At 36.0% G+C, this 22,972-nt stretch overlaps 1 protein-coding gene across 1 annotated transcript in view; it reads right to left on the minus strand.

Annotated features, from left to right (window-relative positions):
• LOC110198154 (netrin receptor DCC) overlaps positions 1 to 22,972 on the minus strand; it is a 378,347-nt gene that overhangs the window by 175,459 nt on the left and 179,916 nt on the right. The window contains exons 6-8 of the mRNA XM_078151764.1: positions 17,795 to 17,943; positions 14,369 to 14,507; positions 6,367 to 6,416 (exon numbers count right to left, since the gene is read on the minus strand). Of these exons, the coding sequence (XP_078007890.1) occupies positions 6,367 to 6,416; positions 14,369 to 14,507; positions 17,795 to 17,943 (338 nt within the window). The remainder of the gene's footprint in view (positions 1 to 6,366; positions 6,417 to 14,368; positions 14,508 to 17,794; positions 17,944 to 22,972) is intronic.

A 22,972-nucleotide genomic window follows, 5' to 3' on the forward strand; every position in this document is an offset into this window, starting at 1 on the left:
AGCTGAGATTTCAAACATTACTAGTAACAATGAGATGCCTGACCTTCAGGATTTTCAAAGCCAGCATTGTTCATTTCATTGTCATTGTAATAAAAAGTTCATTTAATCAATATCTGAATGAGTTGTTCTTTTGGGCCACACAAAATTGGGAGAGATTAGACTATCAGTGGGATGAGGCCTAAGCCATAGAAGATTTATGAGTTATTACAGTGACTGATATCCCTAGACAGAAATCTGAGCTAAGGCAATAAAAAGGTAGTTTGGAACTTTGGGGACTTGGGCAGATTCCTTCCACTTATGCAAAGAAACTTACTACTCAAAGAGCCTTGGTTCTGCTCATGTTTCTGAAGTTTCTCAGACTGGTTGGTGGATTAGGGCCCATCTGATTATTTGATGGTTTATCCAGCTATCACATGCCCAAGTCAATATTTCAGCAAACATCTTAGTGCCAGTGTAAAGCAAAAACTCCTATTAAAAGGGCACCCTTCTTTGCACAGTCCTTCATCCCAAACAAAACAAAAACAAATAAAAAACAGCATTGGTTTGTGCCTTAAAGTTGCTTTTATCAATTTAGTTCTTCAAATCAAATGTAAATAAAGTGTCTTGATAAACTATTTTGATTGGCAGAACTTTATAGAGGATGATGTTTAATACTTTTATTTAAGTATGAGTGTTCTGAAATCTGAAGAATTTTGATAGGCTCAACCAAGACTATATAGCTGCTTAGTGACCAGTTGAAACTAGAACCCTGTTTTCAAAACTAATGCTTTTTTAAAGATTGCTTGATTCACCTTTACACCTGGGAATAGACATAGGGGTGCCAAGCATACATCCAGATTATCCACAGCAAACGGTTTAAAAGTCTTGATTTGTTGATCTCTTCTGTCCATGTGGACCCAGACTAATTAAAAAACATTTTTGAAAGATTAATAATATTTTAGACCAATATCTTGTTTATGGCCTTGCCACCAAATGCTTCCAACCATTAGAGGTATTGAGCATTCAGATCTCTAGAAATCCTACCCCTCTGGGACTTTCCCCGGGTCAGTGGTGTGTTGGTTGTATACTGAAGTTGAATGTTTGACACCTTATCTCAACCCCTATGTATCTACTGGTCCCATCTAGAGCTTCACCTTATGCATCCATCTCTGCATGTGAATCTTACCAACAGCCTTGATGAATTACCCTAGCCTTCCTCCCCCATATCTTCAACTTCTTATTCAGGAAACGATAAACAAACCAATATTCATTGCTATTGGGAAAAGTGGTACTAGGGGTTGCTGAAACCAGCTGAAACCTGCTCAAGAGAGCCAACCGTTAAATTTTCAGTATCAACATTTATCCTTCAGGAATTAGCAAATGTCACAAATCAGGGTTGAACTGATCATTTTGTTCATTGTATAGATGTAAGAAAGTGATGAAGAAAATGTCAATAATGGAAATTAAATTAATAAATCATGCAAATAAAACACAAAACTATGTTGGACATTATTTATGTATTATTTGTTTATTCATTCATTCATTCATTCATTCATTCATTCATTTATATATTTACTTATTTATTTATTTTCTGGAGAGCCAGTTGCTAAACATTTACCAAAACACTCCTTGGTAGGACAATCTACTGTCCTATGAATGTACTCAGAATCCCTATGATTCAGATTCAGTTTCTTGTAGAGCCTCAGGGTTGAATTCTATTTTTTTTCCTACCTTTGTACAGGCTGTTCCCTCCCCTTCCCCCATCTTGTCTATAATACATTCTTTCCTTACCACTCTCTCTGGGAACCCCTAATTTCTTTTAAGACTCAGGTCAACTATCAGATTTTTTTTTTTAAGATTTTCCTGGCTCAGATTCTTATAAACTAGCTCCTGCTTACCCATGTTCAGACTCCTTAAGAGTCTGCCCAATATGACAATGTTCTAATAAACCTCATCTTTGGCTGAAAGAAGGCTTGGGTTGAATTCTTTTGGACAGGACCTGCATGTTGTGATTTTGGGGTTCCAGCACCCCTGAGCCCCTAAACTGCATCATTTTGGTGGCCTGTATGGGGAAACTGTCTAACCCCAAGTTCTTCTCCAGCCAAGAATGGAAGGTATGTAAGCCTCCCCTCTCCCCTCCTTTCTTGCTCTGCAGTTGGGGTCACTCTTCAAGCACCAAGGCTTGGAGGTGCTTTTCTGGCAGACGGTTATGAGGCTGTCTCTCACTCGGCCTGATGCTCTCAGGCTCTCAGTCTACTGGATTGGTTCAAGGTCATGGCCCTGGGTACACCTTCGCAGTATAGAGGACAAGAGTGGACGCCCTATCAGGAAATGTGTGTTCAATTCTGTTAATTCCCTCGGTGCTAGGGAATTGGGGAAAACTACAGTTGCTTTTTGGTTACCTGAGACTTACTTACTCCCTTCCCTCTGTACCTCTGAATCCTCCTTCATAGAGGTTACAGGGAAAGATAGAACAGCTAAAAATATCTTGGCAGATTCTGGCAATTTTGTGATTGATCATTAAGGAGTTTTGAAACAGCTGTACAACCTGGTCACTTCCTTCCCTTGAGTCAAATGGGTATCTGTTAACCCCTCTCATAGGAGAAGAAAGTTTTACCCTTTACCCCTCACTTTTGATTTCTCCCTCCCCCACCTGTGAATGGAAGGAGTGAGGAGGGGCAGCAGCTACTACACGGGTCCCCCTGGCAATGGCCTTGGGTTCTGGGACAACCTTTGCCTGGAAGCATCACCCAAGTTCAGCACATCCTGATCAAGGTAAAGAAGCTGGCCTCTGAACTTGGGTAAACATGCTCTTTTAAATTTGTAGTTTTAGCTGCTAATGATGAGAGGTTGATTCTCTGTGTAAAGTAATTTGGAAGTGCATTTAACAAAACTGAATCCACCTGATTGGTTTGTTTCAAGTTTAAAATTGGTGAACTTTCTGTATCATTTATGTCAAGCAACTTTTCATAATTTGGTTACTGCTAAAATAATTTATCTATTGTTGGTTATTGTTTTAATGTGTAAACTAGACAAAAAGCTTGTTTGGGTTATGTATGGCTTGCTGAGAATTTGCAAGTATACAGAAATCTCTAATGATTGGCTTTTTAAAACAGGACAAATTTAAGTTTGAGATGGAAATCCTGGAAAAATTTTTCCTAAGCTGTGATTAGTAAAACTTGCTGTTTGAGGCAAAAGCTCATAGGATTTTATTTTGAGTTGTCTAATGTGTCATAATCCATCAATAATCAATTAATCTGAGAGAAATGCCACAAGCTACTCAGAAGGTGATACTGGTGGGAAGTCAGCATTGGTAAAAGACAAGAGGACAATTTTAGCCTAGTCTAAGATGGGATCCTCCTGGCTCAGTTTCCCCATTATGTTCCTTTGAAAGAGAATGTTACCCATTTGGCTATTCCTGAGTCTGGCTATGAAGTGGATTTGATACTGCAAGGTTGGAAAACTGAACTATCTGAATCCAAACAGCTAAGGATGTTTTATCCTCTCAAAGTTGGGCTCTAAATCTAGTCCCCACTTTATATCTGGGCCCTCCAGTTTTTTTCTGTCAGATTTATGTCTTCCAGACTATGGGCCATTCACTTACAGTTGGTAGCAAACAGCAAGTACCAGCCAATGTCCTCACTTCATTCCCTGGATGCAGCCAGCCTATGCTCAGTTCCAGCCAACCTCCTCTTTGGGACCCCGTCAAGGCAGGAACAGCTCTATGCCCCTTGCCAGCAATAAGCAGTCTCAGAAACCAAGACCTTCATCCCTTACTCCAAAAAATTTAGGTCCCATTTGTTTGAGGGGTGGAATGATGGGGTTGGGATCTGGGCCGCTGAAAGGAAAAACCCTGGACTTTGCCACATGGCCAAATCTCTGGGGTTCCCCTGAGGCTATAATCCCATCAACTGGCCTTTCTTTGTGGCTACACCCAATCTCCCCTCCATTGTCTTGCCTCCCTATGGCCCCAGGACACTCCCCACCCTTGGCTCATGGACTACTTGGCCACTCCTGGATCCCACCCCCAGTCGTTCTATATATAAGGTCCATCTTGTTTCCATGAAGATGCTCAGATTCTTATAATCTATCCACTGCTTACCCAGGTTCAGACTCCTTAAGAGTCTGCCCAATATGACAATGTTCTAATAAACCTTGTCTTTGGCTAAAAAAAAAAAAAGAAAGAAAAAGAAAAAAAAGATTTTCCTGATTTCCCTGGTTGCTGTTTTTTACCTGCTCCACTGCTACACCAATCACTAGATAATTCCTTTTGGGATGTAAACTGTATTTAATCCCTGTGAAAATGCTGCATGTCTCCCAGTATAATGTAAGCTCCTTGAGATCAAAGATTGTTTTCTTTTTATACTGAGGATAGTGTCTGGTACATAAAGGGTATTTAATAAAGTTTTGTGGATTGATTAATTTAGTGTTAGCTAAATAACTTTATAAATATTACTACCACTAGACTGTAGGAACTACCAAAGGAAACTCAATGTCTCAGAATAAGCCATGCACTAGAAGAAAGATAATAATACCTACTTTAAACATTTGTGATTTAATGGGGTTAATTCCTCTTTATATGTATATAATACACATATACATACATACAAATATTATATAATATATAGATTGTTTCATCCCTATGTAATCAGTATGAATGAATTTGTGTACAGTGATAATAACTCTATTTACTAGTAGTAGTGTGGGAGTCAGAAGACCTGAACTCTCATTTTAGCTCTGTCATTTTTATTGCAGGTCATTTGCCATTTTGGGGCCTCATTCTTCAAAAACAAGAAAGGATTAGAACACAAAGCCTATAAGTCTTTTTCAAACTACCGTTTTAAAGCTTTATGGAGTTAAATTCTTTTGGTCATGATGGCCTTAGTTATTCTAAGAATTTAATTAAAATTTATTTATTAAATTTATTTACTTATAAATAAATTTATAAAAATTTATTTTCTTTAGAATTGAATTAAAACAATCCTTTAGATAGTTTCATATTTTCCCCTCACTTCTACAGTGCTTTGCTCAGGGCAGTAATCCTGAGTAAATGCATACTTGTCTTAAAAAAAAAAAAGGCCTTATATACTAATTCATTGCTGGTGGAGTTGTGAACTGATCTAATCATTCTGGACAGCAATCTGGAACTATGCACGAAGGGCAATCAAACTGTGCATACCCTTTGATCCAATGATACCACTAATAGGTCTATATCCCAAAGAAATTATGAAAAAGGGAAAAGGACCTAAACATACAAAAATATGGCAGCTCTTTTTTGGGTGGGAAAAAATTGGAAATTGAGGGAATGCTCATCATTTAGGGAATGGCTGAATAAGTTGTGGTATATGAATGTAATGGAATACTATTGTGCTATGAGAAAAAATGAGCAGGTGGACTTCAGAAAAACCTGGAAAGACTTACGTAAGCTGATGCTAAGTGAAGTGAGCAGAACCAGGAGAACACTGTACACAGTAACAACACTGTATGATGATCAACTATGACTGACTTAGCTCTTAGCAACACAATGATCCAAGACAATTCCAAAAGATTAACAATGGAAAATGTCATCTGCATCCAGAGAAAGAACTATGGAGTTTGAATGCAGATCGAAGCATACTATTTTCACTAATTTTAAATGGCTTTTTCTTTTTGTTCTGTTTCTTCTTTCACCACACGGTTAATGTGGAAATATGTTTACCATTTTGCACATGTATAACCTATTTCAGATTACTTGTCAACGAGGGGAGGGGAAATAGCAGAGAGGGAAAAAAAAATTGGAACTTAATGTCTTATAAAAAATGAATGTTGAAAACCATCTTTACATGCAATTGGAAAAAATAAGTGTTATTTACTTAAAAATAAATTAAAATGAAATTTAAAAAACAGGCATTATTTAAATATTTGATGTATTAAAATATAGAACATTGGGAATTTGGAGTCAATAGATTGACCACTAAAAACACATTCAACTTCCCCTCCCCTTCACACATACACTGGGTACTTATGCATTTATATACACCACAGCTGTTTCTAGGACTCCATTAGTACAAAATTCACATGAACAACCGGAATAGATAGAATTCATTTTAACTTTGACACTTTATAATTCATGCTAAGCAAAGTCACTTTACTAGAAAAGAAAGAGTAGCTACACATTTGTTGTTCAATTCATTCAACCTTAAAGAAATGAGGGATGTTGGCTAAAATAGCAGTTTTCTACTATTTTTTTTCAAATGGAAAAAAAAAACTTTATCCAATAAGGTGAATATTGATAAATTGAAGGACTCCTTTATTATGACCCCCAAAAAAGTGTTACTTCTATAGCTGGTGAATGCACTTGTAAATGAACTGGGAATGAAAATGTGAATAGGCTTTTGGTAGACTTACCCTTGAATTAACCACTTCCAAGGATATGTTCTGAGGGGCAGCACTGGGTACTGAAAGAAAAAAAAAACCAAAGAAACAAAAAACAAGTAGAGAATAATTACTGGCAAAGTCAAAAAAAAAAGCACAAAATCCTTTGGAAAGACAGGGATGCATTTGTAATCTAATTATAATTATGCACTTAATTCAGGTGGCACTTCAAAGTCCCCTGAAGAAATAAAAAGTAGCTGCATCTGTTCATTTCTTCTCCCTTTTAGAGTACCAGTAATCCATCTAGGGAGTCCCTGAAACAGTTCATCAAGAATGTGCCTAATGTGACACCAAATACTGCCATTTAATTACAGCTTTCAGCTGATAATCTTCCAATGGAAAGAAATGAAAACATTTGGGAGATTTCTTTGCTTCATTTAAGATGCTGAGCACCTCAAGATCTGCATGCTTTTATGATGGAATATTTCATTCTAATGGTCATCCGTGTTGCTAAATCCTGTTAATACAATTCCTTTTTCTCTCCTAAAATGGGGAAAGGAGAAATTCTAAGAAGCACAGCCCATATTTTAGTGGTTTGTAATTAAGGAAGTGTGCCAGACAGATATGCTGGGTTTTAGTAGCATATTTATAGCCAACTTCTCAATTTTTCAGGGGGCAATTTATCTTTTTTTTCTCTTCTTTTAAAGAACTTGTAATCCCTCCTTTCTTTACTCACCTCCTTTTACATTCTTATTTATTTTTTCTCCAATATTCTTTTTTTAGTAATGCTACTACCTTAGGGAACCAGAGGAAGTGTATGTAATAGAAACCTATTGTTTTTCAATAGCTAATAAGTCAATGTCTGAAACATTAAACCATAATTTCATTAGAGTCATATTGCAAACCATGAAATACATAAGCAAACATATAATCTCATATCTTTTTAGTAGTAGCTAAATAGCAAATTATTAGACTTTACATAATTTTGTCAGTTACTTTTTAGACATTTTAGATTAGTTTCTTTTGATATTGTTCACAACTCCTGTTTTTCACTTCAAGTTCTAAAATGAAGAGCTGATACCTCCCTAAATGGCAGATCTCATTTTTTTTTTGATACTACAAAGGGTCTTTATACTTGAAAAAGTGGGTAAAAACTAAATTAGAGAGTATTCTACGTTTTGCAAAACACATGTTCACCCCATCCCTAGTGTACAATCCATTCAGTGCAATATATTTTCTCTCAAAAATAGAACAAGGAAACTACTTAGAAATGCCACTCATGTCATATTTTTAGTTGTGTGTATGTAAGGCAGGATGCCAGAGACACACACTGGCTTATAGCAACACAGCAGCTCTTTGAAAAATACATTTAGTCTGTCACTACCAACTGTCATTCTTGACACTTTTCTGTAACTCACATGATACTAAGACAAAAGGGAAAATATGATTTTTCAAAAGAGTACAATTCATTATTATAAATGATTAACATTCTAATTTAATCAAAATTCAAGAACTTTTCAATTCCCCTCCTATCTATCCTTAAATATAATTTTTTTTTTAAAACAAAAACTACTTTGACATTCTAAACTTCGAATATGTTTGAACAAGCTCCATTGTTTCTATTACACATTTTAATTCTACCCTTCCTCTCTGGGAATGTTCTTGCTGAGTTGGGAAAAGTGTGACACCATCATTATTCCTTTTGTCATTCCACATTTCCCCTCCCCTCACCACCCCATCTTCCAGACAGTGCTTTTTGTGGCTATCAGAACTCTAACAATAATACTTATCTATGCATCTTATCTGTATGACCCAGGACAAGTCACTTAATCTTGTTTCCCTCAGTATCCTCATCTGTTAAATGAGTTAAATGACAAGGAATGACATACCACTCCAGTATCTTTGCCAAGAAAACCCCAAGTGGGGTCATGAAGAATCATGCAGGACTGAAATGACTGAACAACAACAATGCATCTTTGACAATGCAGCATTATGGGACTGGGATGGGAGTTGTACCTACAAATGTAGCTCTACACCCAGGAACAGGGAAACAGACTAGTCATCAACGAAGTCGATCAAGTTCTCTGTAGATGTGGAGCTATCCAGTAAGGACTTAAAGCGAATCTTACAAATATGGAGATGTTTAACAACAACCCCCCCAACAAAAAAAAAAGAAAGAAAGAAAAAGCTTTTTTGGAGAGTATCTAGTTAACTGTCAGGATTGATTAAATTATGATGTCATTTTGTGGACAGAGCCTGAAAACATACAGCTTAAAATTACAGCTCAAATGAAGTTGAAGTCTTACCATCATCTATTCTCATAAACTTATACAGTTTCATAAAGAGCTTATTAATAATACTTGATATCTCTAAGTACAAAAAAAGAAGAAAGAAAATGTTTAAAAATACTAGTAGTTTCTAAAAACCATCATGTAGTTCTGCTCACAAATGACTTTTGTAGGGAGAATGTTTGCAGATAGAAACATAGAATGCAAGCTTCTTGAGGGCAGTGATATTTTTCATTTTTGTCTTTGTATACCAGTGACTTTATTGTGCCCAGCATCTTCTTGTAGTCCTGGTTTCTACTTCTAATTCTAATAATCTGGCTTCTAATTGCTTGTTTAAAATAAAATAATTTGGGGTTAGAAATGACTTCTACTTTTCAAAAAGGACACAGAATTTATTAGAACAAATGGAAATGTGATCCAGAAGCCTTTTACTAACTATAAATATTACATTAAAATTCTAATATTAGTACCACAAAATAGAAATATGAGAATATTCCAATTTAAACTTCACTATCTCTTCCCAATTTGCTAGATAGGATAGGATCTTGATCCAATAATTCATAGGGAATCATCAAGCAAAGCAGGTTGATAACTTCCCTGACATTTCTAATTTTGAGAGTTATCTAGAGCATTTAGGGGGTATGGGACTTGTCAGAATCACAGAGTCAGTAGGCTTCAAGGGGCAGAACTTCAACTCAGATGTTCCTGGGTTCAAGAGCAGCTCCTTATGACACTATGTCATGCCTTTAAATTTAGTAAGAGGGTGAGAAGAGGTTGTATGATAAAAATGTATTTCCAAAACATGTAAATTATCAATATTTTGATTTCCACCAACAACAAAGCCAATAATAATAACCAGAATTTATATGGAACTTTGGGGTTTGCAAAACATATACATAAATACTACATACATGTATAAACACACACATATATACACATATGTGTTTATACATGTATAGATGTATATGTATACATGTGCATGTATGTATTATAAATGCATATTTACAACAAAGCAATTTGTGAATTAGGTGTTATTATCATCCCCATTTTACAAATGAGGAAACTCAGGCTGGAAAAGTTATTTGTCCACAGTCACATAGCTTATTTAGTGTCTGAACTCAGGTCTTCCTGACTTAGTCTGCATTTTGCCCACAATGCCAATCAGCTGCCTCTCTATACTACTCTACTTTTCTTCTTGAACATAACCTAACCTTATCAGTTAATCTATATTTGACCTGACTTTCACTCATATTGATTTCTTATTATATCTAACTATTAATTCTTTACTTATTCCTTTATAACCACTTGTTGACACTGAAATAAATATTAAAGGCATAACTTTATTAAAGGCACTCAAGTTCTAGTGGGTAATCAAATTTTTGAGGTCATAATGTTCCCTATATAGGCCTTGAGTGCCACTTAGCTTGTGGTTAAAGTTTATAATCATGCTTATAAAAATCTATTAGCTTCTCATCTGCGGAAGGTTGAGAATCTAGAGGGCCAAGTATGATTTCTCTTTATACTTCCAGATCTCAAAAGGCTTGGGAATATTTTGCTTCAAGGAATAAAATGCAAATATAACAGCATGATAAAGGCATTAAAAACCATAACAAGCCAATGTGTTTTCCCTGCGTGATTATCATCCAGCTTCTAAAGGGCAAGCACTTAATCTACTTTTTTTAATCTATAGAAGCTAGCAGTATGCTATCTTTGAATATAAGATGAAAGTATATTCAATTCCGGGGTGGGCCTGTGGCCTTGAGGCCACATGTGACCTTCTAGATCCTTGTGTGTGGCCTTTTGACTGAGTCCAAGTTTTACAGGACAAATCCTTTCATTAAGGGGATGTGTTCTGTAAAACTTGGACTCAGTCAAAGGGCCACACTTGAGGACGTCAGGCCCACATGTGGCCTTGAGGCTGCAGGTTCCCCACACCTGAATTAGAACATATTTCAAATTAAATTCTCCCTACCATTTGTCTACCTTGATTTAAAGAAGTTAAAATAGATGAAAGATGGTAGAATTAGCCATATTGTGTGAATGCATATGTGTGCACGTATGTATGTGCGTGTTTGAGAGGGAGGGGGATCTCAATACCTATCTGTCTTTATCTTTAATAGCACTCTTTAAATGTCAGCTTTAACTGCAGAAAGGCAGAGGGGAAGGACCTGGTTCAATGCTTTGCTCTTCAGCATGTCAAGTTATTCATCATTTACGAAATGTTTCATTAAAGAAGTCTGGTCTGGAAACTCCCCTGAATATGGCAGAACAGAATAGTTTGAAATGTGTTCTGATTGGATGCTTTGTTGTTTTGAAGGGGGATCTAATTCTCAGATTAAGAAACAAATACTGGTGCTCATAGGGATTTTAAGTCATTCCCTAAACATGAACTTGGTGTCATATACACCCAGGTGGCATGTTTGGGAGTATTTGAGGTTCTATACTTAGTGTCTTTGTTAAAGAAAATATGAGTGTCATTGGACACATTAGCATCTCAAGATACTTCCAAGTCTGCAGACACTCTCACTAACTGAATCTCAAGGTAGCCTCCTTTATTTATCCTGCTCTGAAAGACTGTGTTTGTTTATTTTGTTGCTCTTAGATGAAACTATAGCGCTGTCTTTCATAATTATTAATTGATGGGTAACTTCTCTGAATATCTTTGAAGTCAATCTTGAACATGATTTACTATAAACATTGGCTTCTCAGTCTAGAGCAGACCAGTAGAAACCAGACATATTAGGTCACTGTTGGCTTAGGAGACCAAGGATATTGAAGAGTTAATTATAAGAAGACATTTTTACCTACAAGAATCACAAAAGAATTAAAGCAGCAATGAAAGTTTAACTGGGTAGAAACTTTTAAAAGCACACTATCAGAGTAGAAAGAAAGATTCTGCTGTAGAGAATTCAATTGGACAAACATACTGTTTTTCAGTAGACTCTTCTCAAAACCTGCCAAAGTTCACTCAAATTTCTTTTTCCAGAGTTATACATTAGAAGGAGAAAGAAACAAGATGTTATAAGAACAAAGATACTATTAGAATTATAGTTTTATTATATAGAATTATATTATTATATACTATATTATATATTGTATACTATATTATATATTATATATACTATATTATTATATAGAATTATAGAATTATATAGAATCATAGCTGCAATCAGATAGCAGAGGCTCACAAAGAAAAGGCCCTGTGGCTGTGCTTAAATGTTGTTATTCAGTAATTTTCAATTCTGTCTGATTCTTTGTGAACCCATTTGGGGTTTTCTTGGCAAAAATACTCAGGTAGTTTTCTATTTCCTTCTCCAGCTCATTTTACAGATGAGAAAACTGAGGCAAACGGTGTCACATGACTTGCCCCAGGTCAATCCGTTAGTATGTGCCTGAGGCCAGATTTGAACTTAGAAAGAGGAGTCTTCCTGATTCCAGGCATGGTACTCTATCCACTGTGCCACCTAGCTGCCCTCAACCTCTTATTTTTGTTCAGTTTTGGGTTACTGATCGGTTGTGAATTAATTCAGCCCAAACTCATGTCTATAGACTAGGTATAGCCTAAGACTTGTGTGGCCAGCACTTCTTCCGTAATAAAAGCAGTTTGCATCCATGTTTGCTAGTATGGGGTGGTATCTGATTCTGAAAGCTTTTTTCTTCAGTGACATCCTAGCTATTCCTAAAGAGTTGAAATACTTCCAAAGGATAATTTTTTGGCTAATGAGAAATAATCTATCTTTCTCACTTATGACATTTAAAACCAAAGTGGAGAACAGGGCCACAGTACTACAGTTCAGAGTATGAATTAAATCTACATAAATTATGTAAAATATTCATTTTCACTTGTTTTCTTTTGTTTTTATAATTATAAGTGTGAAGTAATTTATTCTGCCAAGATCCACTCTGTACAGCAAATGATAAGAGAATTAGATGGATGGGCATAAGAGTTACTTTAAAAATAATATTGAAGAGGTGTCAAATATGAAATAATAATTTTTTAAAGTTAGAGCTGCAAATGAGCCAGAATCTGCAATGCAAATAGTATCATGAAAGGGGGTTCAGGGAACATGAGTCTATCATCCATTTCAATAACATGCTTTACTTCACATGGCATCTTTTCACTTTGTTTAATGATACATGTCCCTTCCCTTGCTCTATTGACAAGCTATGAAAGCCTGTCTACCCGTATCCATATGCCCCGGTTTAAGAAATACAGGCTAGTAAGGCAACAAGAAGTCAGTATGTCTTCTTCCTCATTTTTTTAACTAAATGGATCAATAAGTCATAGCATCACATAGAGCATAGCCACTTTAGGAAGTAATGAGGTTTTTAGAATCTTTACAATAGCATCTCTGGATCAACTTTTTTCTCCTCATCTCCTCACACCTTAAACTATGTTCCTCTACTTTGGTTTCACATTAAATTTTTAAATATTCTCTTGTCTCTAGTTCTTTTCTTTCTTTGAACACTAACTTCTATTTATATAAAAAAAAAAACAGATCAATTTCCCTCTTTTTCTCATTTGTAGGATTTAAGGAAATCACCCTTTGTTGAATCTCTCTGGCCCTATGTAATCTGTAAACATACTTGATATACCTTAACCTATTCCATTTTGTTTCCCAAATCTAACTCTTCTAAATCTATAGGTATTTCCCATGGATTCTTATCATTCCTAATTGAAGAGATAAACTTAGCCAGGGATTGGCTGGGAGATTTCTCTTTTTTACCACCTTTCTTTCTTCACCCTTTATAAAAAATAACTAATAAATAAAAAGGAATAAACCAAGCATGCTGAATCAAATTAATATACAAGAACACTATTCTTTTGTCATATTTCTGAGGCTTTTTTTTTAGATAAGGGAAAAAATGAACTTGAGATCTCAGCAAACACTGAAATAATGCACTATGGTCTCAGCTTATGATTTTAAACTTTTAGATTTTTATGCATTTTAATATCTCCTTCATTTCCAATTACATACTCTTCTTCCCTGTCTCCTATCCAGTGAACCATCCCTACAACAAAGTAACAAATGATACAAAAGAAGAGGAAAAAATATTTCAGCAAAATGAAAGAACCCATTCACTGAGTCTGACAGTAAATGAATGAATGAATAAAAAAAAGTATTTATTAAGCAACTATATTATATGCACCATCTATGATTCTGGGGTCTGTTAGTACAACCACAAAAAAAGTGAAACAGTTCATGTATTCTAGCAGCTTACAATACGAGGTAGATAACACAAACAGGGGAAGTTGTGGCCAAGGACAGGAGTTTTTGTTTGGGGAATCATGGGAAAATTAGATGGAGCCATAGAGCAGTCCATTATAATGTCTTTCCTACATTTTTTCATCTCTTCATTAGGGATAAGCTTAAGCATTACAGACTGTTAAGTTAATTCTAACATTTAATGGAAATATGGTTGAAGAGAGCCCAATCTTCTTTTAATTTAATTTTAAGATTTAGAGGTAGAAGGGAACTCAGAGGCCAACTCATCCAAATATCTCATTTTATACATGACGAAACTGAGGCTTAGAGATATCATGACTTGTCCAGGGTCACACAGCTAATGAATGCCAGAGGTAGTATTTGAACCCAAGTCTTCCTGACTTGAATTTCAATATTCTATCCACTAGACAGTAAAGAGTTTAAATAAGATTTGTTATAAATGGTTCTACCATAATTATGTAAGTTTATTTCTTTTATATTAACATTTTAAAACATATGGTTTTCTTACTTCTGACTTACCATCAGAAAGTGTCACAACTGTGAGATCATCGGTGGATACCCCTGGCCCATATCGATTATAAGCCAGAAATCGAAGGGTATACTCGGTAAATCTTTTCAACCCTTCTAGCTTGTAAGACAGTCCATCAACCTCTATATTCTGGGAAGATAAAAAAAGGCAGAAATTGTTATTAAGAGGAACATTAAAGCAGATATGGCAGTCATTCTGTGGAATAAATGGATTAGATATTAGACTTTTGCTCACCAAACTACCCAGCTTAAATCCTTATTTGAGTAGCTGTAAAAGGTAACTTGTAACATAGACTTCCTGACTAAAGCACCATCCTCTGCAGTCTCCTGCTAATGTATCACTATACTATTTTTACAGTCATTAAGTTCCAATTTACTTTACACTACACAATACATTTAGTGTTTTTTTTTTCCCTCCATAAATTGACTCAAGACCAGAAAGCATATTACTAGCTCAATGGGAAGAGATCTGTTTCTGTACTACAGAAGGAATTAGACCTTAAGGTAAAAAAAATAAGATTCCACTTTTATTTATTACTTAAATATAAACAGACAGTGAGCACACAATATTGAATGACATTATACAACATTTTTGTTTGAAATATTCAGAATTCTATGATGGAGGGAGGGCAGTATTGTTTTCCTGTCATGGCTGAGGCATTGAAGGTCACCAAGAGCCTTTTAAAGGCCATTGATTCTAATGCCTTCATTTTACAGATGAAGAAACTGAGACACAGAGAAGTTAAATCACATGCCCAGGCTAGTAAATATCTTAGTTAGGATTTAAGCATAGGTCTTCCTAATTCTAACTGTAGCACTTATTCCATTGTATCACTGACCTTCCTTAGTAAATAAGTGGCACTACTTCAAAGTCCATTTTAAAGCAATTTGGGATGGACATCCAAGTAGCTCGTTAGTGGCAGATAACTCCATTTCAAAATTGTACATGTTTGTCATGATGACTCTGAGTTATCTAGGTCCTACTTGAGGAAGCAATAAATCATGTAACATATCATAGGAAGTTTCAATTACCAATGGGCAATATTAAAATGAAGTGTTATACCTGATGTGATTAGCTTTAGTAAACTGGAAAATTAGGTTTTATAATAATTTAATTCTTAAAAAAAACTCAGTGAGTTAGGTATTTGGTTTAAGTGACTAAAATTTCCAGTTGTGAGGATATCATATACATAAAGCTTCAAGGACCATCTTTAGTTGAGCTACAACAAAGCCATGTGGGTAGAGGACAACAGTCAATCAACAAGCTTTTACTGAGCACTTACTATGTGCCAGGCACTGTGCCATGCAGTGGGCATACAAATAGAGGTGAAAAACAAAACAAAAACACTTCTGCCCTCAAGGACCTTGATTCTAATGAGAGAGAGAACATGCATATAACTAGGTATGTACAAGATTTATACAGAGTTGATGTGAAATAGTCAGAGGAGGGAAGGCATTAGCAAATGGGGGGATTTCTTAAAGGTGAGATCTGAGCAGTCTTGAAGAAATCCAAGGAAGTTAGGATGTAGAAATAGGAAGACACGTCAGGAACATTTCAGGCACGTGGGACAGTGACTGAGAAGTCACAGAGATGAATGAATCATGTGCAAGAAGCTGGATTATATAATGTGTAGAGGAGACTGAAGTGTAAGAATCTAGGAAAGGTATTAAATGACCAGGTTAGGAAGAGCTTTAAAGGGCAGAAGTTTTTTATGAGCTTTAAAAGAGGATTTATATTTGATTCTGGAAGCAATAGGGAGTTAATGGAGTTTGTTAAATAGTGAGACAAAATGGTCAGATCTAAATTTAGAAAAGTCACCTTAGCAATTGGGTATAGAAGGTGAATTCAAATGGGCCAAGACTTGAGGCAGGAAGACCAGTTGGAAAGCTGTTGGTATAGTCTAGCAGAAAAGTGATGAGGGTCTTACCTAGGGTGACGACTATGAGAGTGGGAGAGCAGGGGCATAGACAAGAGATGTGACAGTAGAAATGACAAGATTTGGCAATAGATTTTATACACGCAAGGTACATTTGAGGAATCATTTGAGGAGTCAAGGATATCATTGAGTTTGCAGGCCTGGGTGACTGGAGGATAGTATTGTATTTGACAGTAATAGGGACGTTTGAAAGCAGGGAGGTTCTGGAGGAAAGATAATGAATTCTGTTTTATTCTTGTTAAATTTAAGACATCCAATTGGTACCATGGGATTGAAAATCAGGAGAAAGATAAGAGCTAGAGACAGAGATTTGTACATCATCTATACAGATCTGATAATTAAATCCAGGGGACCTGATAAGATCTCCAGGTTAGAGACTGAAAACAAACAAACAAACAAAAAAGAGAAGGCTGAGGAGGAGAGTCTCAGCAAACACGTATGGTTAATAGGCATGACAAGGATTATGATTCAGCAAAGAAGAATAAGAAGGAAAGATTAGACAAACAGGGGTTTTAACTTTTCTTGAAAAATTCTTAATTGTTTTCTAAGATGGCTGGAACAAGTCACTGCTCTCCCAGCTCTGAATTAGGCTTTTCTTTTTCTCCCACAGTTCCACCTACACTATTTTCCCCACCTTTTACTCTTTTGTGAATTTTAGGAGTATGAGGATAATATATTAAAGATACTTTAATTTTTATTTCTATAATTGTTAATGATTTTGAGTGATTTTCAGCTGGTTGTGAATCATTATGTTTCTTAATCTGAAAACTGTGTTTATACTTTGTCCACATATCTATTGGGAAATGGCTCTTAATTTTATAGACCCCTTCACATAGAAAATAATTAGAAATGGAACTAGCTTTCAGGAGGCTGACACTGATAAAGACAGTGACCTCTGTGTTCATATTTCTATATTCCAAGATGCTATATAAATGTTAACTTTTATTATTATTTCCCAGTACCTCAAACTGCTAACATATAGATGCTTACATAATTACTCTTATTTCCTACACCACTCTGCCTTTCAAGATATGTACACATCTCCCATAGAATTATGTATATACATCTCTAAATGTGTATTATACACACATGTATTTTCATTTTTTATCAAAATGATCTTTAGAGGGCCTAGATCTACACCAAGATTTTATAATTCCCCACTTCCTGTGTGAAGCCAACAGCAACAACTATGTGTTACCACGTATAAGAAAATTGGCATCTCATATATTGACTTCATTCTAATGCCCATTTACCTCCCCAGCTCCTTGTGTTCCAAGTAACTGCTGCAATCTAGAATCCTATTAAATTACTCAAACTTCCAATAACAAGTATTTTAAAATTAATCAACAATGCTCTTAATTCGCTCACTTGGACTGAACATTCTGCTCAACTGTATGAAGCTTCTGGAAGATTTTCTTACACATTTTTCCAGCACAAGCACATCAGCCCATGCAGAGTTATGATGCATTTTCTTGCCTACCTGTTCTTTTCCAGTAGAAGCCTCAGTACAGAACAATCTGTAACCTTGGACTGGACCATTTGCATAGGCAGGGGGTTCCCAGGAAATAAGAATTGAGGTAGGTGAGGTAGATATAGCTTGCAGGTTTTCAACTGGCCCTGGGACTTGCACTGTAGGAAAAAAAAAAAGATCAATGTAAGAATTTCTCATTCAAAAAAAAAAAAGGTCAGACTTACAAAGTTTTCTGGTACATTATAATATGTATGCATTGTACATGTACATGTATGTGGGAATATGTGTGTGTTTGTGTGTGTAACTACACTTTTAAGAAGTACCTGTGCTATAAGTTTGTAAGTTACTAAATATTTAACAGAAAGCTATAGAATCATAGCATTTTAGGATGGGGAGGAACCTTAGAGACCATTTTCTCCAGCCCTCTTATTTTTGCAGTTGAGAAAACTGAGGCCAAAAAGTAAAGCTATTTGCTTCATGTCATATAGGTAGATATGGCTGAGGCTTAGATTGCAGAACCAAGTTTTCCTAACATCCAGTTTGTTGTGTTTCTCGCCATATTACATTGACTCTTAAAGTTCAGAAACTAACTAATTAGTGTTAGGGAAGATGTATTCAGAAATGTTATGAATTAGGATTTTATTTATATGTCTAACATAAACTATTAGAGGTAGGATGGCCAAATGGCCAGAGCCAGCTTTCATGTCAGAATTGCCTGGGTTCAAGTCAGCCTTCTGACACATACTGTCTGTGTGATCTAAGGTAAGTCACTTACCCTCACAGTGGACTAAACAATCCTCTAAGACTAAGTTGCTGAGTTTCTTAAACTTAGAGGGTTTCTTCACTGGGAAGCTCCCTGAACTAAAGAAATCACAGGTCTTGACTCCCTTCTACCTCCTCCCAAGATTACATACGTTTAAAACATGAAATAAGCACATTCAAAGACATTTTTATAATCTGCAACATTCTTATATGCTGGTAATGGAAATGGCAGGTGTACTGCTATAAATTACAAGCATAAATTATTATTATTACTTATTGTTGCTGACAGCCTTAATCTTACCTAGACCAAACAGATGCTTAACCTTTGTGGTAGATATGAAAACAGAATCCTAATTTATGAATGTGTTAAGTGGTCTCTGGTTAGCTAAATATTTTGCTGAATATTCTTCTTTAGATTGATTCTCACATTACTTGTCCACCACATGAAAGAAGAAAGCTGCTAGAGGATTCCTTGAAGGTTTTCATCTCAACAGCTTCCCTTATACCATTAGTTTTCATAACATCTTCCAGCCTGTTTGATATGCAGTTGTGCTTTCCACATTGCGGGGGTTAGGTGCGTGATGCCCCTGTGATTTGGAAAATCTACGTAAAAGTTTCTGGCCCTCACTTTGTACTAGAGAAGAAGTCTAATTTTTTTTTTCTTTTTCTTTTATATGGTGTTTACAGTAACATTGCAAAGTTTGAGTTAAGTATTTGTTCATGGGCTCTGTGTCATCTGCTGACCTTCATGTTCTTTCTGTGGCTTCCACAAAACTCCAAAAACAAATCCCATAATATATGGGAAAACTTCCATAATGTATCAAAACTGCAATAGGGGAAGTTACAATGTGGAAGGGATAATTGTATTGCTATGTTTTTGTTTTTGTTTTTTTTAAAACACTGTTTACACTTGAATGAAATTCTTACTTTGCATCACCATCAAGGCCATCTACAACACCAAATCAAGGATTGGGATTCATGGATATAAAACACAATGTATATGGTCATCTATGACATACATACACACACATATGCACAAGTATATATATATATTATATATAATATATGTATTATGTAATATATATATAATATATATATATATATATATATATATATATATATATATATACACACACACACACACACATATGCTCATAGACTCAGACACATATCCACACAACCCTCAAGAATGCCTTTTTTAGCTCACTGTCTTTATACAGTGGATGGTTTTCCCAAGATAATCTGGCCCATGGTATTCTTCTAGTAGAAGGGGGTTGCCCTTCTGAGAAACTAATCTTTGACCTCTGCCTGAGAGCTATTGGAGGGAATCAGGGCAACGGTGTCTCACTTCAATAGAGTTTTCTTTTTCAAATTAGATTTTATGTCATTGTTAACATAAATAAAAAAACCATTCCATTTGAGGGAGGAGACAAAAAGAGAATAGTTCATATAGACACTGGTGCTACTCACTTAATAATAGGATTAAGATGCTGGAATATAATATTTTTTAAAGTGTCCACACAATTTTTAAGAGAAGAGAGATTTCAAGCTCGTTCACTGCAGTTACCTTCAAGGGATCAACACAAAGACTTCAAAGATAAATTGTTGCAGCTTTTGACTTATGACTAGAGTTGTTAACAAGAAAAGAGGGGGATATAGAGTAGCAAGAATGGGCTAGGTCAGGAGCTTCACCACCTCCAGGTTTCACCAGCCTACCTATTTATACAGCTGGGATTTATATTCCATTTTAAATTTTACAAAGTACTTCACAAAAAAGATCTCATTTTATCTTCACAATTACAGCAGGTAGGTGCTATTTGGATACTCATTTTACAAATGAGGAAACTGAGGCTGAAAGAAATTAAATAAGACTGAAATCTGCCTGATTCCAAGTCCACCTCTCTGTTACTGTACCATCTAGCTGCATATGCAGGTGGCCTTCATGTTAACCACTAGTGTTTTGATACAGTTATATTAGGAACAGGGCAGTCCATTCTATTGGAAGCCCATCCATCTCAAATGCCCTTATGCCCTATACCCCTGGAAAAGGTAGAAAGGGGAGAAGTAGCAGGCAGCGTAGCCCTGGATGAAGTTTTAGTGGTGGTCATCTCTCTTGAGCCCCAGAACATAAAGGAGATCCAAGATGAGGAGGAGAACCAGGAGATGGGTATGTTGCCATATGTGGACAAATCCTGGGGCCAGCTCAAGTAAAGACAGGAACCTGCACGACGGAAGTAGGATCAGAAGGCGAGGCCAGGAGGACTATCAGGAGAAGCCTACCCTTCAAAACTCCAGGACTCTGAGGAAAACCCCCAGTCAGAGTGCTCTAGTTAAAACACTTCTGTTAACCAAACATAACACCAGCCACATACTCATTTTATATAGTGAGCTTAAATCTTCCACACAGGCTAAAGGAAAAAAGATAAAATAAACCAAGGCAAGGATGTGAAACATAAATTACCTGTTTCAATCATATGTTGAATGAAAGAATGAGCCAAGAGTTTGACTCTTTGTACAGGGTAAGTATTTGTTTGTGAGATGGAATTATTGGTTACTGAAATTTGAATTTTCACCAGCATTTATGGTTTTGAAAACATAATTGTAGCAAAACAGAAACAAAACAAAAATAGAAGGAAAGGATCATAAAGATGATTTGATGAAACCCTCTCATTTTAGCAATGTCACAGAGGTAGTAAAGAACCAAACTACCACTTAAATATACTGTTTGATTCAAATCCAGTCCTCTTTACACCTTCTCTATCCTGAAGAATTTGAATGGGATCCCATCATACAAAATTAGTCAATAACACTTTGAAAATCTTTTCACTTAATTACCTGAACACTGAGGACAGTGGTTCACCTTTATAGCAACAACAACAAGACCCAGAGTAGTGATCTGCACATAACATAAGAGGGACATCAAAGGTCTTCTAGTACACATTCTCCCCTTCCCTGCCTTTTTTCACAGTGGAAGAAACTGAGGCCCAGGGAACGTATGTGAATTTTCCAAGGTCACATACACATAGGTAGTAAGTAGCAGAGCTGGGATTTGAACCCATTTCTCTCAATTTCAAATCTAGCACACTTTTTACGGCAACATGGGGCTTAATAAACATTAGTTGAATGAAGGAATCATTTACAGCAGAGGTTGTCAAAACTATGGACCTAAGGCCAAATCTGGATCACTCCTCTATTTTGGCAGGGACCTTGAACTAAGAATGGTTTGATTTGGCCTAATTTTTTTTCAACTAATACAACAATTATCCATCAAGGTCCTTAAATATTTACAGATATTCAGACTCATTTTCTTTTCCAAGTCTGTGGATGTCTGGCAGGACATAAACAATTTAGAAATTACGGGTTCCATGAAAATATTCTATAAGAACAATGCTATATGTTCTAGTGCATAAATTAATTAATTTATATGTTTACACATGGATGTGTCAGAAGTATTGTCCAACAGGGAGGATGAATTAGCAAATTATTAATTAGGACTCACAGTGTACTTCTATTGTCAACCTGGCCATCTGTTTCTCCTGTCTAAGGTCGTTTGCTTTGATCTTGGTCATTATTATCTGTCAGTAAATGCTACTATGTGCTAATCTCCAGAGGTCCAGAATTTTACAAATCCATAGGTGAACTTTGCTGCACAGGCCATTTAATCATAACATTTGAGAATTGGAAAAGACCTTAGAGAGCTAACCTAACAAATGCAGGGCTCCTTCTGCAGCATTTCTGACAGGTGTCAACACTTGTACTTTCTTCTGACACCCATCGTCAAGGCACAGGTTTTTAATTAGGTTGTCATTCATGAGTGTGCTTTCTTCTTCCATGCTGTCGACACTAGTCTATACAGAGTAGAACTCGTCTGTGTGTAAGGGGGTGAGGGTGGGGACAGGGGCACGCATGCATGCACATGTAGATTTAGACCTACCCTTATTTATATGTGCAAAGTGCAAGGAGATGGCAAAGTGGATAGTGTACTGGGCCTGGAGTCAGCAAGACTCATCTTCCTGAGTTCAAATCTGGCCTCACTTACTAGCTGTGTGACCCTGGGCAAATTTAACCCTGCTTGCCTCAATTTTCTCATCTGTAAAATGAGCTGGAGAAGGAAATGGAAAACCACTCCAGTATCTTTGCAAAAAAAAAAATGGTGTCACAAATAGTAAGACCTATGTTGGACAATAATTTTCTGGCAAACTACATCTAACTTTTCTCATTTTTATATAAGTTAACTATGTAAGTAATGGAAAGATTTCTGAATAGATGCATAGTTCAGGGAAGTAACCTATCAATCACTCTCATTCCAAACAGCAATCTTCTTAATATCCAAGCAACCTTACAGAAATGGAAGATATTATTTCCTTTGATCCTCACAACAACCTCATGTAGGTGCTGTTATCATCTCCATTTTACAGTTGAGAA

The sequence above is a fragment of the Phascolarctos cinereus genome, unplaced genomic scaffold (genome assembly GCF_003287225.1).
Source record: "Phascolarctos cinereus isolate Bilbo 61053 unplaced genomic scaffold, phaCin_HiC Scaffold_4;HRSCAF=312, whole genome shotgun sequence".
NCBI lineage: Eukaryota > Metazoa > Chordata > Mammalia > Diprotodontia > Phascolarctidae > Phascolarctos > Phascolarctos cinereus.